Source organism: Danio aesculapii, chromosome 23 (genome assembly GCF_903798145.1).
Source record: "Danio aesculapii chromosome 23, fDanAes4.1, whole genome shotgun sequence".
Taxonomy (NCBI): domain Eukaryota; kingdom Metazoa; phylum Chordata; class Actinopteri; order Cypriniformes; family Danionidae; genus Danio; species Danio aesculapii.
Genome location: NC_079457.1, coordinates 36199585 through 36213860, shown reverse-complemented (window position 1 = coordinate 36213860; position 14276 = coordinate 36199585). Strand labels below are relative to the sequence as shown.

The window sequence follows — 14276 nt, the reverse complement described above, 5'->3', positions numbered from 1 at the left end:
TCCCTCACTGGTGAACAAAACCCCAAGATACTTGAACTCCTCCACCTGGGGTAAACACTTTCCTCCAACCTGGAGATGGCAAACCACCTTTTTCTGGTGGAGCGCTATGGCCTCGAACTTGGAGGTGCTGATTCTCATCCCAGTCGCGTCGCACTCTGCAGCAAACCACCACAGTGCATGCTGAAGGTCCATGTTCGATGAAGCCAACAGAACCCCCTCCACCCCAAGGCTGCGCTTTGAAATTCTGTCCATAAAAATTATGAATAATCCAAGTCTTGAATGATTTATTTACTTTTTTAATGAAATGAAGTCAACAGTCAACAAAAGATTTGGTAAAGGCTATGGTAAAGGAAACTATAATATATCAAATCTATATAGTGACAAAGACCAGCTGTGTGCATTTTCTCAGTCGTATAATAATCAGCCAGTTTCATATGCATTCAAATGCACATAGACATACAGTTTGACATACTTTAATCAAGACATATTTTGACACACGTTTCAGAGCCAATTATCAAGACTTTTCACACAGCAACATTTAAAACCACTAATGTTTTTCAATCCTTGTCTTTGGGATTGGCAACAAGTTTTGCAACAAAGTTTTTTAATGTCTTCTTTATTAACTTGCGTGTGTAAAATTACTAAGATTCCTAAAAGTCATTGGAGTCTCTCCAAAACATACATGAGAAACTTTCACCATATGTAATGAAGAGTTATTTCTACTGACATGGAAATCTAAACATGTTCATTATTAGCAGTTCCTGGATCAGGAAATGTAACTAAAGTGAAATCGTTTTGTGACATACTGGGTGATTACTTCATAGGCTGAGTTCCTCTTCTTTTGAGCTGGTCTCTGTCCTGTGCAAGTAATGAAAACAGACATTGAGGGCACAGTTAACAGCAAAACCTTATGCAAAATCAAAACAGTGTAAGAACATGAAAATATCTCGAAACACGTTAGACCATGTTGAAATTACTGTAAAGCCTTTAAGATTTAGTTTACCCAAAACTGAAAATTCTGTTATTAATTACTGGCCATCATATAGTTTCAATACCGTGGGTCCTTTGTTCATCTTCAGAACACAAGATATTTTAAATAAACCTGAGAGCTCTCTGACCCTCCATAGACAGCAACGGTCCCAAGACGTCCAGAAAAAGAAAACCAAAACATTCTGACTTGGTTCAACCAAGAACACTTTTGTGCAGCAAAAACAGTAAAAACATTTTTTTCACCAATGTCTTCTGTGTCAGATTACTACAGGCATTTACTACAGGCAAAAGACACTTGCAAGTTGACTGCTGATTTAAATGGCAATACATCATACTGTCTGTAGTCAATGCAAAACTTGGCCTGATGACGACAAGGAAAAGACAAAAGCAAATAAAGTTATTTTTTACAGTTGTTTTTGGTACACAAAAGTGTTCTGGAGCTTCATATGATTAGAGATGAGCCACTAAAGACTGGAATGTTTATACAATGTTTTGGTGCCTTTTTTGGACTATCTATGAAAAGTCAAAGAGCTCTAGGATTTCATTCATTCATTCATTCATTCATTCATTCATTCATTCATTCATTCATTCATTCATTCAGTCATTCATTTTCTTTTCAGCTTTGTCCCTTTATTAATCCGGAGTCGCCATAGCAGAATGAACCGCCAACCTATCCAGCACGTTTTACGCAACGAATGCCCTTCCAGCCGCAACCCATCCCTGGGAAACCTCTAGGATTTCATCTAAAAAAAAATTATAATTTGTGTTCATGAACAAACGTCTGAGAGGATTGAAACAACATGAAGGGGAGTAATTAAAGGGCCATGAAACCCCCCTCTTTCAGTTCAAGTCAACCTCAGAGTTTTTTTTTTTTAAATGCTTCATAATGGGCATGGAGCGCTGCGAGCATTTAATGCCCTGCTACATTTGTTATTCGTAATTTCATATACGCATTACCACATTTTGTTATATTATTATTATAAAGATAATTATATAAACACTATTAATGAGGAGGGGACTCCTCCTCAATCCCCTCAATCTTCTCTCCTCATCTTAATGCAGACACAGTGGATAGCAGTGTAGCAGGTCTCTTGCCCTGTCTTTTCCAACCATTAACCCTGCCTGTAATCTGGAGGCTTTTAAACATAGGCAATATGTCTGACTGGTAACGAACTCAACTGATAAAAGACAAAGTCCACCATTCTCCAATTCTCGTACAGCTCTCCCGATAAAAATTCTTGCTGCAATCCACAGCTTTGCTGTATAAGCCCTGACACCATCGCTGGGAAAAACATGCAACAAACCCTGTGGATCATGGATCACATACGACCCATGCCATTTGCGGACAAGGTCTCACTCAGTCATTGGGTCTCACAGCTTCTGCCTTGTATTTCAGAAAAGCACATGCGCTCATGAATAATTAATAAGCAGGGTCTTCTCATAGGATAAGAAAACTCGATAATAAAAATGAGAAACCGATGCGTCATCACTCCACTAGCAGATTCACGCTACGTCACCGATTTTGATCCCGCCCCAAAAATTATTTTAAACCCGAAAGATGAAATTAGCGGACAAAAGCTTAAAATTATCTGGCTGACAGGTGCTATCGTTGTCTTGAATGATGCTCAACACACACAAATCTGTTAAAAAAAAGGGTTTCTTAAACCTTTAATAACTGACTTTATGGGTGAACCTACCCTTTAAAGGTTGCTCATTTTATTTTGTATGTTTCCTACTATAGATCTGTCCATCCAAAGTCAAATAAACACTTGAATGTTCACTGATTAGTCATATAATTCTGCTGTGACTGCTCTACAGCTTATCAAGCAGTGGTCTCAAACTCAATCCTGGAGGGCCACAGCTCTGCACAGTTTAGCTCCAACCTCCTCCAACTCAGACCTGCTTAATAATCTCTGGTAGCCTTGAACACCTTGATTAGTTGGATCAGCTGTGTTTGATTAGGGTTGGAGCTAAACTGTGCTTAGCTGCGGCCCTCCAGGAATCCAGTTTGAGACCTATGTTATAGAGCATATCAGTACTAAATTGTACATTACAATATCTGAATTTTCTGAGATTTTCTTAGCTCTTGATGCTGTCTGTTTTGTTTAATCAGTTCAAACATGCATTCTTATTGTTAGTAAAATGAGTTTCCTTTTGCAGCATCTATTCAACATGTCAACAACATGAATCAAAAACTTCCCCACTTTAGCTACAACTACAGTGTTTGGGGGTCGAACAGACATTGTTTGTAGACAGCCTGTGAATACAACAGGCTGACATATGTACAAAAGTACAAAGTGTAAGTAAAGCTGGATTAACTGAAGACTTTTTTTCAGATGCAGTTTCATCTACTGGGAAACCAAAAATGAATTTATCCCGAACTTTGATCTTTGAAACGTGTGTTTTCCATTTGCATCTACACAGATGAAAGGTAATATTTGACAGTGGCACTTTATATTAAACCTTAAACCCAAGGACACTGCTTCTCTCTCACTTTAATTTGAATATGTACATAATAAAAGATAATATATTACACATGACTCTTCAACTGAGCCAGTTATTCTGCATACACACACGTACCCTGTGTTCCTTAAAGCTTCCTGAATTTTCTGCCGTCGCTCTTCATTGATGGGATAGAAGTAAAAAATCACCATGCCAATAACCAACAGGCCGAGGGGCACATGAGCGAAGAGAATCCAGAGTGCATAAATGACCTCTGCATTGTGTTTACAAGCTCCAGGTATGTATCCCACAAAGCTGAAGAGGTGACAGAAAATTTAGCAAAGCATTCTCAAATAAATCCTTAGGGTTTGGGGAACTAAACATACATATTAATCAACAATTAAACAAAAAAGCTCTTACTGTAGTACCAAGGTAGACACCCCAACAGACAATCCTCCTCCAAATTTGTTGAAGAACACATAGCAGGAGTAGAACAGTGGCTCTAGATCCTGGAACGATGGGTTCTTGACTTTGAAGTCGTCCACTACATCTGGCAGCATCGACCTAAAACAACAGCTTGTGTCTTTTATGTGTCCAAACAGGAATACAAGTTAAAATGATCACTTTCTCTTTTAAGATCTTTATTCTTGTGAATTTCCTTCAGAAGTCACTCTAATATGCTGATTTGGTTCTCAAGTTTTATTAATTTTACTTATGTTACAAATTGTTAAAAGAACAGCATCTTAGGGATAGTTCACCCATTAAATGTTTAAATTAAATGTAACAATTAAATGTTAATAAAGGATAATTAAATGTTACTATTTACTCACCCTAAAGTAGTTCCAAACCTTTTTGGGTTTCTTTATTCTGCTGAACACAGATTAGGTTATTTTGTAATTATTGGCATTCATAGTAGGAAAAAAAAATATGGAAGTCAATGGTTAGGTTTTCAGCTTTCTTCAAAATATCTTCTAAAGTCAAACAGGTATGGAACCACTGAACGGTGGGCAAATGATGACAGAATATTCAGTTTTGGTTGAACTGTCCCTATAATTTTATTATTATATATTACTATATTATTAGAATAGAAATATTTTGTCACACTATAAACTATGGATGTGCTGTATTTATTGTCGGCTACAATAATCGCAGGGGGGCAACACGGTGGCTCAGTGGTTAGCACTGTTGCCTCACAGCAAGAAGGTCGCTGTTTCAAGTCCCCGCTGGGTCAGTTGGCATTTCTGTGTGGAGTTTGCATTTTCTCCCCGGGTGCTCTGGTTTCCCCTACAGTCCAAACACATGCAGTATACGTGAATTGAATAAAATAAATTGGCCATAGTGTATGTGTGTGAATGCAAGAGTGTATGGGTGTTTCCCAGTACTGGGTTGCAGCTGGAAGAGCATCAGATGTGTAAAACATATGCCGGAATATTTGGCAGTTCATTCCACCGTGGCGACCCCTGATGAATAAAGGGACAAAGCCGAAGGTAAAAGAATGAAGGAATAAATATTCTGCGTTTTTAGCACTGTAAGAGCTGACATTATCAAGTACACTTAACAAAAAGAGATCATGAAAGTCCCGAAGTATATACGGGGTGATCAGAATACAAAATATGAAAGCAAACATTTCCCTGTATGGATTTATATATCACACAAGCAGTCATTATCTTCCTGAATCCTGGCAAATAAGCAAACACAAATGTAAGGTTTTTACACGCAACAGTTTAACAAACAGAAACAACCTTCTGTTCTTATGATTCAGTAATTAAAACAGTTCCAAACAAAGCCAAAGCAGAACATTTGTTCATCTCAAAGTAACAGTGCGATGTTTCATTCTCAAATTAATCTGATTTTGAACTAATGAAACTGAGTTAATGATTCAGTTGTTCAGGCATTAAAGGACCTATTATGCAAAAATCTTGTTGCATGATAGGCTGATGAATCAGTATTTTAAGTGGTAGAGAGTGGATGTTAGTAAAGTGAGAAGAGATATTTTACTTTACCAAGGCAGTAGAAAAATGGATGCAAGACTTATGCCAGATAGCACAGACATAATAATCAAGGAAGTCAAATTACTCTTCACTATGATTATCTCAACTAGAGCTGGGATGTAAATCTGCAGAGAACAGGAGAAAGACAGAGAAAAAATTAAAAACAACAGTGTATCCATTTGTGTATCCACTTTTAAAAAAAAGACAAAAATCTTGCTCACTGAAAGGCCGAGGAATATAGTGGTCTTCTTTCCTATTCTGACCAACAGCGTCTGCCACATCGGGATGGATATTGTTGCTGATGCCTGTATATGAGCAGAATAGATGTCTGTAGAGCTGAAAACATTATTAAATATTTAAAAATTGTAACATTTTAAATATTACTTAAATATTTTAATAATGTTTAATAATTTTTTTACGATCACTTGAAAAATATATAATTTTATATATTAAATAATTTAATTTCATTTAATGTGTTTGATGTTTATAACCTGTAATTAAAAAATTCAAGTCAGAAACCTGGCTACACACACACTATAATGCACTGCTGTAACCCACGAATGTGCCATATAGCTTCTATAAGAACCAGTAATGGTTCATAATCAGTTCTTTGTGGTGGTTAATGTGCTATTTAGCATAATCTTTAAAGATATAGGTGCTATTCATCACTTTGAGTGGTGTTATTTAGCAGTTTTAAGTATTTTGTCATTAGCATTTTTAGAGCGTAGATGTAAGGCAATCATATAGGTATGTCAGGACAACAAAACATTTTATGTTACTTTAACTTTCAATTTCATTAAAATTTTAAGCTATATCTCAGTTTTCTATTTGTTAAACGTAAAATAAGATACTTTGAAGAAATGTTGTAAACTGGTTGATATTGACATTCACAGCAGTGAAAAAATGCTGTGGAAGTCAATGATTACCAGTTTACAACATTCTTCAAATAATACATTTTTTGTTAAACAGATGTAAACATTTAGAGCAAGTGAGTAAATGATGACCAAATTTGAATTTTGGCAGCTTTAATGCAGCTTTTTTTTTAAACAGTGAAGATTTTTACAGATGACTTAAAAAAATTCCAGTACCTATTTCATACAGTGCATTTCCTTACCAGTAATATAAGAATAAAATGCTGGAAATACGATCCCAAATGTGCTGCATGAGTACAGAAGAGAGCAAAATTTCCTACATTCACCTGAAACATCACAACAATTTATTGTCATCACAACTACTGCCAATGTTTATAAATCCCAATTATATTCTTTATGACTATATCAACTTTTATACAGAGCAATTCCAGTCAATTTAGACATGTCTTTTGCTGGCATTTTAATATCAACCACAAATATATCAAAATGCATTCATAAATGAAACAGAAAAACATCTGACCTGAAAGGCTAGAGAAGAAAAGAGGAATCCAAATACTAGCCACACATATGGAGTGTGTCTCACAACCATCTTAATTCCAGTTAGATAGGGTACTTTGATGCTGTCCAGGTTACTCAGTGGCGCTGAAGTGAGAAGTAAACACATCAAAATGACCTGTTAGTAAATTAATATTAGTTCACTGTATCTGTTTATTTTAGCTGTAAGTGTTCAAAACTGTGTGAAAACTGATGCTGAAAGGGCATATGCTAAGCATGGTAGACTTCTGGTACAGCTTTTTAATTCATCTACTTACCCACCTGTTCCTTTACACCAAAAAAAAGGACTAGACAGCAGATGAGGTAAAGTATTCCCATTACTATTGCGCCGATCAAATAAGCTGTTCTCTGTTAAAAATAAAAGACATATGCGAGCACCATTCATTATTGTTTGTTTCAAGTAATCATTAAAAACAAATTAATACAGCATAAACACTGTGATTCAGCAAGGACACAATAAATCGATTAAAAGTGAAATTTAAAATGTTACAAGGATATCTAGAATGAATTAATTTCAAAGAATTAAATCCAACAACACCTTAAAAACAGTCTTAAAGCTTTTTCCTGAATGCAGGAGGATAGAGATTTTACTACAAAATAACCCTGCACGCTCATTATCTATTTCATAGTACTACATTTGAGATATATATATATATATATATATATATATATATATATATATATATATATATATATATATATATATATATATATATATATATATATATATATATATATATATATATATATATATAATTTGAACTTATATATTGCTATATGATAATTGAAGCCTATGTGGGTGCCTTTGCTACAATGCTACCACAACATTTCATGACAATTAGCCCCTGCATATAAACAATCACCAAGAATAATCTTATTCTACTACACTAAATCATGAATTTAAGGACAAACAGCTGCATTTAGTTCACAGTGGAAAGGAATAACTTATAACTGCTTAGATCTAATGTGCTTGAAACAACAGTAATAAGATATTAATTTGCTCACTGTGTTTTGTAGAGCTATTTCAGATATGTCAGTCAGCTTGTCAGTGTAGTTTCCAGAAAGCTCTTCTGTATTGTTCTGGAAGCTGCAGGTGTGTGTCCTTTTGGCATGGTGAACCCCGACTATTTGCCCCTGAATGGCGGATGCTGCCAGTGTGGCGAACGCTTCCACACCCATTCCTGTTTCATGAGAAAAACAGTTTCATACAGGAAACACAATTTTAGTGAAGATTGTAGGGTCTTCTGTTTACCAATATTAGCTTTTAAAAAAGATGGTTGAGGAAAGTTTTTTGATACTAAAACACTTAAAGGGGTGGTCCACTATGATATCATATTTAAAACTTTAGTTGATGTGTAATGTAGCTGTGTGACCATAAACAACATCTCTGAATGTAATACACCCAGAGTTCAATGCAAAGGAAGACATTGGCCTAGCAAAAATACATCCGGGCTAGTGAGACCACAAACGCTTCAGGTTACACACATTCACCACGTGCATACACCCCACGCAGTGAAGAGGTGTGGCCAGAGGTGCTGTAAAAACTCCTCAAAGAAGGAGCAGCTCCAACTGTAATAGAAAAAGTTGTGGATTGTGAGCAACAGCCTGTAAGTATTTTTATTTGTTAAATTTAATCTATTACATGCATAGTGTCTAGCATTAACGCTATGTTGTAGCAAAGACGTAAACAAGAATGTAAACAACGGGAAATGCTGTTTGGCACTGTTAATAATTTAGCTACAAATTCATATTTATCCATCAAACCCCTGTAAACACCCACAATGCCACCAGCGCTGCAGTGTCTCTCTATGCGGCTGTTTCCCTACATCATAAATCTCAAATAACCAACACGCAAAAGATATGTGAACGTTTCCTATTACTTACTCGTGCTTATAAACTGAATATATATAAAAGACACTTTTTTAAAGAGCAGAAACGAGGTTCAGCGGTGTCCTTTGTGTCATTTTCTGTCTGATTCAGACTCAAACTGATACAGCTAACAGCTGCTCTGACTGACACTATTTACATAATGGCAAAGTACATGCTAGTAGAGAAATGACGTTTTTCCTGGTGACGTGGAGGCGATCTGCAAATTACAGCACATTATATTAGCTGACCAATCAGAGCCTCTTGAGGGTGGGCTTTTGGAGGAACTAGGCAATATGACAGTCGTTTTCATGTTAGCGGAGTTGCTGTAAAAATCAGCAGTATATAAATAAAGATATATGAAAGTATAATGTGATTTTTTTATAAATGAAGCATGAGCACACATTACTTTGCATCTTATAAACACAACTAAGCCCTAAAAAATATACTCTGGACCACCCCTTTAATCTTTTAGATTCTTAAAGAGTTATGAACCTCCCTAATTTTTGGGTGCGGTCGATTGTACCTATATGGCGGATATCTTTAACACAGAGACCAAACCTTTCCAAACTTGATATATTTGGACTACAGGAGATCCTAAATAAACATGCCAAATTTCATAATTTTTTAAAATGCTTTCCAGTTAACATTAATTTTAAAAGATCAAATGACACATAGGGCTCTATTTTAACGATCTAGGTGCAAAGTCTGAAGCGCAGGGTGGAAAAGCATTAAGGGCATGTCAGAATCCACTTATGTTATTTAAAGAATGGGAAAATACGCTCTGTGCCGCGGTGCATGGTCTAACAGGGTTGAGCTTATTCTCTTAATGAGTTATAGGTGTGTTTTGAGCATAAAAAAATCAGAGTCTCATTTCACATTCCCTTTAAGAGTCAGTTGCGTTGCACCATGGTGCATTTGCTATTTACATGACGGTGGATTTTGTAAGTGGAAAAACTAAATGCTTTACTAGCGAGATACTTCCACGTTCACTTTCTCTCTTTCGTGGATAAGGAAACGTTGTTGTATGCACTCCTCCAAAGACATCCATTAGTCTACATAATTAATTTAGTTTGTTAAGTGCAAACATTTGTTTCAAAGCTATTTTTGAATTCAGTTCTAATTTCCAGCATATGAATAAATGAACAATAATGATGAAGTATGGTCAAAAAAAGTTATATACAAATACACATGCTATGCCCCATATGGTCCAAAACCTGACAGGTGGACAAATCTAAGCTTGTTTTTATTAAAACAAATATAAATATTCATATAATAAATAATATTGGTAATAACAACATTATTCAAAAGTAAGTTGTCGTGAATAAACTGAAAAAAGCCCCCAGAGGTGAAGAAGGCATGAAGGCAGTGGTTTTTATATTTATGTAGAAAATAATATTTTTTATTTACCAACACCTCGTGGAAACAGGTCCTGCGCCTTATTGTATTGTATTGTATTGTATTGTATGATAGGGGCCATAAAAGCTGAAAGCTGTAATGCTGATTTAGTCCACTAGAGACTGCCATAAGATAAAAAATCTTTTTGAAATCATTTCACTTGGTATCAATGTGAAAGTCTATGTGATTCTAAAAAATAAAAAAAAGGCTATGTGATTCTTGATTTCCATTTTGAATTACAGACTTTAAAAAACAAAAGCTCAAAAATGGGTATTTGCAGTGATTTCATGGAAGAGTATTAGTTTAGGCTCGGCAAAAGTACCTTTCACTGCAGCAGATCTTGAAAGAATTATGTTTTTTATCAATGTTTAAAACATTTTAATGTCCTGAAGAACCATTTTCTACTTTTGAACCTTTTGTGAAATGAAAAGGTTCCATGGATGTTAAAGATTCTTCATGGAACCAATTCACTGATGCTAATAAGCAGTCTTTAACAAAATGTTAAATTGTTAATCTATTAAACCTTCTATAGGTATTACATTACAGGTGCATATGCATTTTGTAAAAAAAATCTATGAATGCAACACGAATTAAAAACTAGAATTGTCAAGTTGAATTTAGGATACTGACTTAAAAATACTTATTATGTAAAAACACAACAATTTACAAATACAGCTGATAGCTCTGTCAACTTCCAGGGTTGTGTATTTACTTATAAAATATAATACTAATTTAAATTTGATGCCAAAAAAGAAATAATTCTTCAGAGTTTTTTTTCTGTGCATTTGAGTTTACTTACTGTAAGCAGTGGCTGAGTCTCTATCCTTTTCATTCCCCCCTAAAAACATGTTTAGGGAAGAATATGGCACATGGTGGCACTAAGTGAGACAAATAGAGTCAAGGTTTTTAGTAGAAGTTATGAATCATATAACACCATAACACTATACACTAACTTGTGAGTACTATAGTTAGACATCATGAGTACTTCTGAGGAAAGAGGAGGTCACTATACTGAACACTGAATATTTCCTCCACCCCAAAAGCAAAGTGCTTTCAGGAAATGTCTTTAAAAGCTAAATATTTTTTATTCTAAATGTGCAAACTGTCAGTTAAGTGTATGCAGATAATGGAAATAGTAGTCTTACACTTATGAATGTGTCAAATACGCAACACCATATGAAGTACCAGCTGAAACTGAAGGCAGGGGACATGGTGTCCTGTGGAGTATACCAGAGCATGATGTATGACAGGACCCCGAGCGGCATGGTGAACACAATCCTGTATAAAGGACACGAATGAATGCATAATAATGAACATTTGGCATATCCAAAAATTCTAAGTACAAAATTCACTTTTACGTTTATTGTCACGTAAATAAGATCAAATTCAGTAAAATATTTTTAAGAAATGTTTCATGCCTAGTCTGATATTAACCAGTACACTCACCAAGGAATAAGTTTGCCAATTCTGGTCCGGCCACTTTTGCTCACAGCATATCCAACCAGAGGATCTGTAACAGCATCCCAAGCTCGACCGAGGAAGAGAATGAGGGATGCATAAAAGGCTTCCATCTATAAATTTAAATATAAAATATGCAAAAAAAAGAAAATGTCTCCTTTCTGTTAATTTTTTTAAAACTTCATCTAAAACTTAATGTGCCTGTTTTTTTGTTACAGAAATATGACGGTCAAAAATTTATTTACATAAAAATTAATGCTCTACCAAGCTGAAAATGAAGAAATAAATTATCCCTTACACAAACCTTTGGTAAACTTCACTACTTAATATGTGAACAGTCCATCAAGATAATGAGATTCACATCAAAGTAAAGTTTAAGCGTGTTATTGTTCAACTTTGTCTGGTTATAGATCAGATTATAATGAAAAGTTAGATTTATTCATTTCAAATGTAATCACAGAATATCATGTTGCACATTTACTAAAAAAAAAAGCAAATCACATATAAGAGTATGTGCAATTTCAAAATTGTTAGTTTATTCATTCATTTTCTTCTAGCTTAGTCCCTTATTTATCAGGGGTCAACACAAAGGGATGAACTGCCAACTATTCCAGCATATGTTTTACACAGAGGATGTTGCAATCCAGTACTTGGAAACACTCATACACCCTTTCATTCACACACACTCAAACACTATGGCCAATTTAGTTTACCCAGTTAACCTACAGTGCATGTCTTTGGACTGTGGGGGAAACCCAAGCACCCGGTGGAAACCCACTCCAACACAAAGAGAACATGCAAGCTCCACACAGAATGCCAACTGGCCCAGCCGGGACTCGAACCAGCAACCTTCTCGCTGTGAGGCAACAGCACTAACCACTGAGCCACCATACCACCCATTATTAGTTTATCATTATATAAATAACATTTTTTGCTGATTTTTTGAGATTTTCTGAACCAAACTAAAGAGTGTGGTAACATTAAAAACCCAAAAGATTTTTCTCAATGTATTTTATTCTTCGGAACTTGGGGGGAATAGGAACCCCTAGGGCACATAAAGAACAGATTAGTTAGGTATATTATGTGTGAACCTGTGTTACAAATTACATCCAGTTATATTAGAGGTCCTGATCTGTTTGATCATCACTGACAGCTGCTAAAAACCAAATCTTTCATACTCACCTTCACAACATCCAGTAAAAAGATCTGCATGAAAAAGACTTTGACGGTTATAGTCATTTCATAAGGCATTCCTCCAATGGCATAGCACAGTTTCCTGGAGAAAGGGATGCCCTGTGGAATGTGCAATGTAAATGCTAAAATTCACCAACAAATTAGCATAAATGATAATATGTGACATTATACAGTACCTTCTGACTGTCCTCATTTTCTTTGACGGCATCTGTTTGATTCTCCATATCCACTCTATTGTTAACAGTCTTCCAGTTGCCTATGAAAAGATTCTCCTGTTATGTTTCCTAGCACTTTTTATACCCGAGTTAAGGTTTGACCTTTGTCCTTGAACAAACACCTTGTTAAATTTAGGTCTTAGATTTAATCATTTAGGAAACAAAAGCAAATGAACTAACTAAAGAGCAACAATGTGTAACTGCTGTGACTTGTCACACGTAGCTATGACAGTATTGCACATTTTTATTTGTAAAAAAAGATTAATAAAAGTAGAACATCCATTCATTTTAACATGAATGTATTTATACAGATGTGAACATGCCTTTATTAATCCAGGGTCACCACAGCGGAATGAACTGCCAACTTATCCAGCACATGTTTTACGCAGCGGATGCCCTTTCAGCTGCAACCCATCTCTGGGAAACATCCATACACTCTCATTCACACTCATACACTACAGACAATTTAGCCTACCCAATTCACCTGTACCGCACGTCTTTGGACTGTGGGGGAAACCGGAGCACCCGGAGGAAACCCACGCGAACGCAGGGAGAACATGCAAACTCCACACAGAAATGCCAACTGACCCAGCCGAGGCTCGAAGCGACCTTCTTGCTGTGGGGCGACAGAACTTAAAAGTAGAACAGAAAGTGCAATATTTATAACTTGCAAAAAATGGTCAAATGTTTACAAAAAGAATCTCGCTTTTTCTGACTTAGAATAAACACATGAGGTCGGTGCCAATAGACTAGTGCAAGGGTAGGGAACCTATGGCTCGGGAGCCACATGTGGCTCTTTTACCAAAATATGTGGCTCTCCAGCTGTCTCTCTTCAATAATACTTTTAAGTTTAAAAAATTATAACCATCACTAGGAATCAGTTTCCTATTGAAAATACAATTACAGTTACCTTTTATTGTATTATTTTTAAAGCAAAATGAATAAGAACTTGGTTTACAATAAAAGAACGTTTCAATCAATGCTTGTGTGCGGCACTGTGGATTAACTTGAATCACGACACCAATAAAGGGCAAACAACTTACATTTCTATGGTAATGTCGCGCACATAAATTCAAACAATATTCATGAGTGATGATGGCGAAAAGAAAAAAAATCCATAAATTGTCCTTTCTTCATACATGGACTTGCTCAACATGTGATAATTCTTATTTGTTTGTTTTTGAGTTGTGCATGGACATCAATAATGGTTGTTAGGTATAAACACTCTTGTGTGTAGGCTCAGAAATGTAACTTTTATAGTGACGAATAACTTCTTTTCATTGCTATTAAAGTGA

General features: G+C 35.6%; 1 protein-coding gene across 2 annotated transcripts; it reads right to left on the bottom strand.

Annotated features, from left to right (window-relative positions):
* Positions 1-317: 317 nt before the first annotated feature.
* Positions 318-13018, bottom strand: mfsd2al1 (major facilitator superfamily domain containing 2a-like 1). 2 transcript variants are annotated; one of them, XM_056449405.1, is made up of 14 exons: positions 12943-13018; positions 12755-12865; positions 11561-11685; positions 11260-11392; positions 10914-10992; positions 7856-8031; positions 7108-7198; positions 6816-6937; positions 6538-6621; positions 5645-5728; positions 5436-5548; positions 3853-3996; positions 3571-3747; positions 318-858 (listed from the first exon to the last, which is right to left on the bottom strand). In XM_056449405.1, exons 1-14 carry the CDS (start codon positions 12988-12990, stop codon positions 819-821), a joined length of 1527 nt encoding a protein of 508 aa, XP_056305380.1. In that variant the 5' UTR covers positions 12991-13018; the 3' UTR covers positions 318-818. The 2 variants fall into 2 exon arrangements, with proteins under 2 accessions (XP_056305380.1, XP_056305381.1); XM_056449406.1 differs by lacking the exon at positions 3571-3747.
* Positions 13019-14276: the final 1258 nt, after the last annotated feature.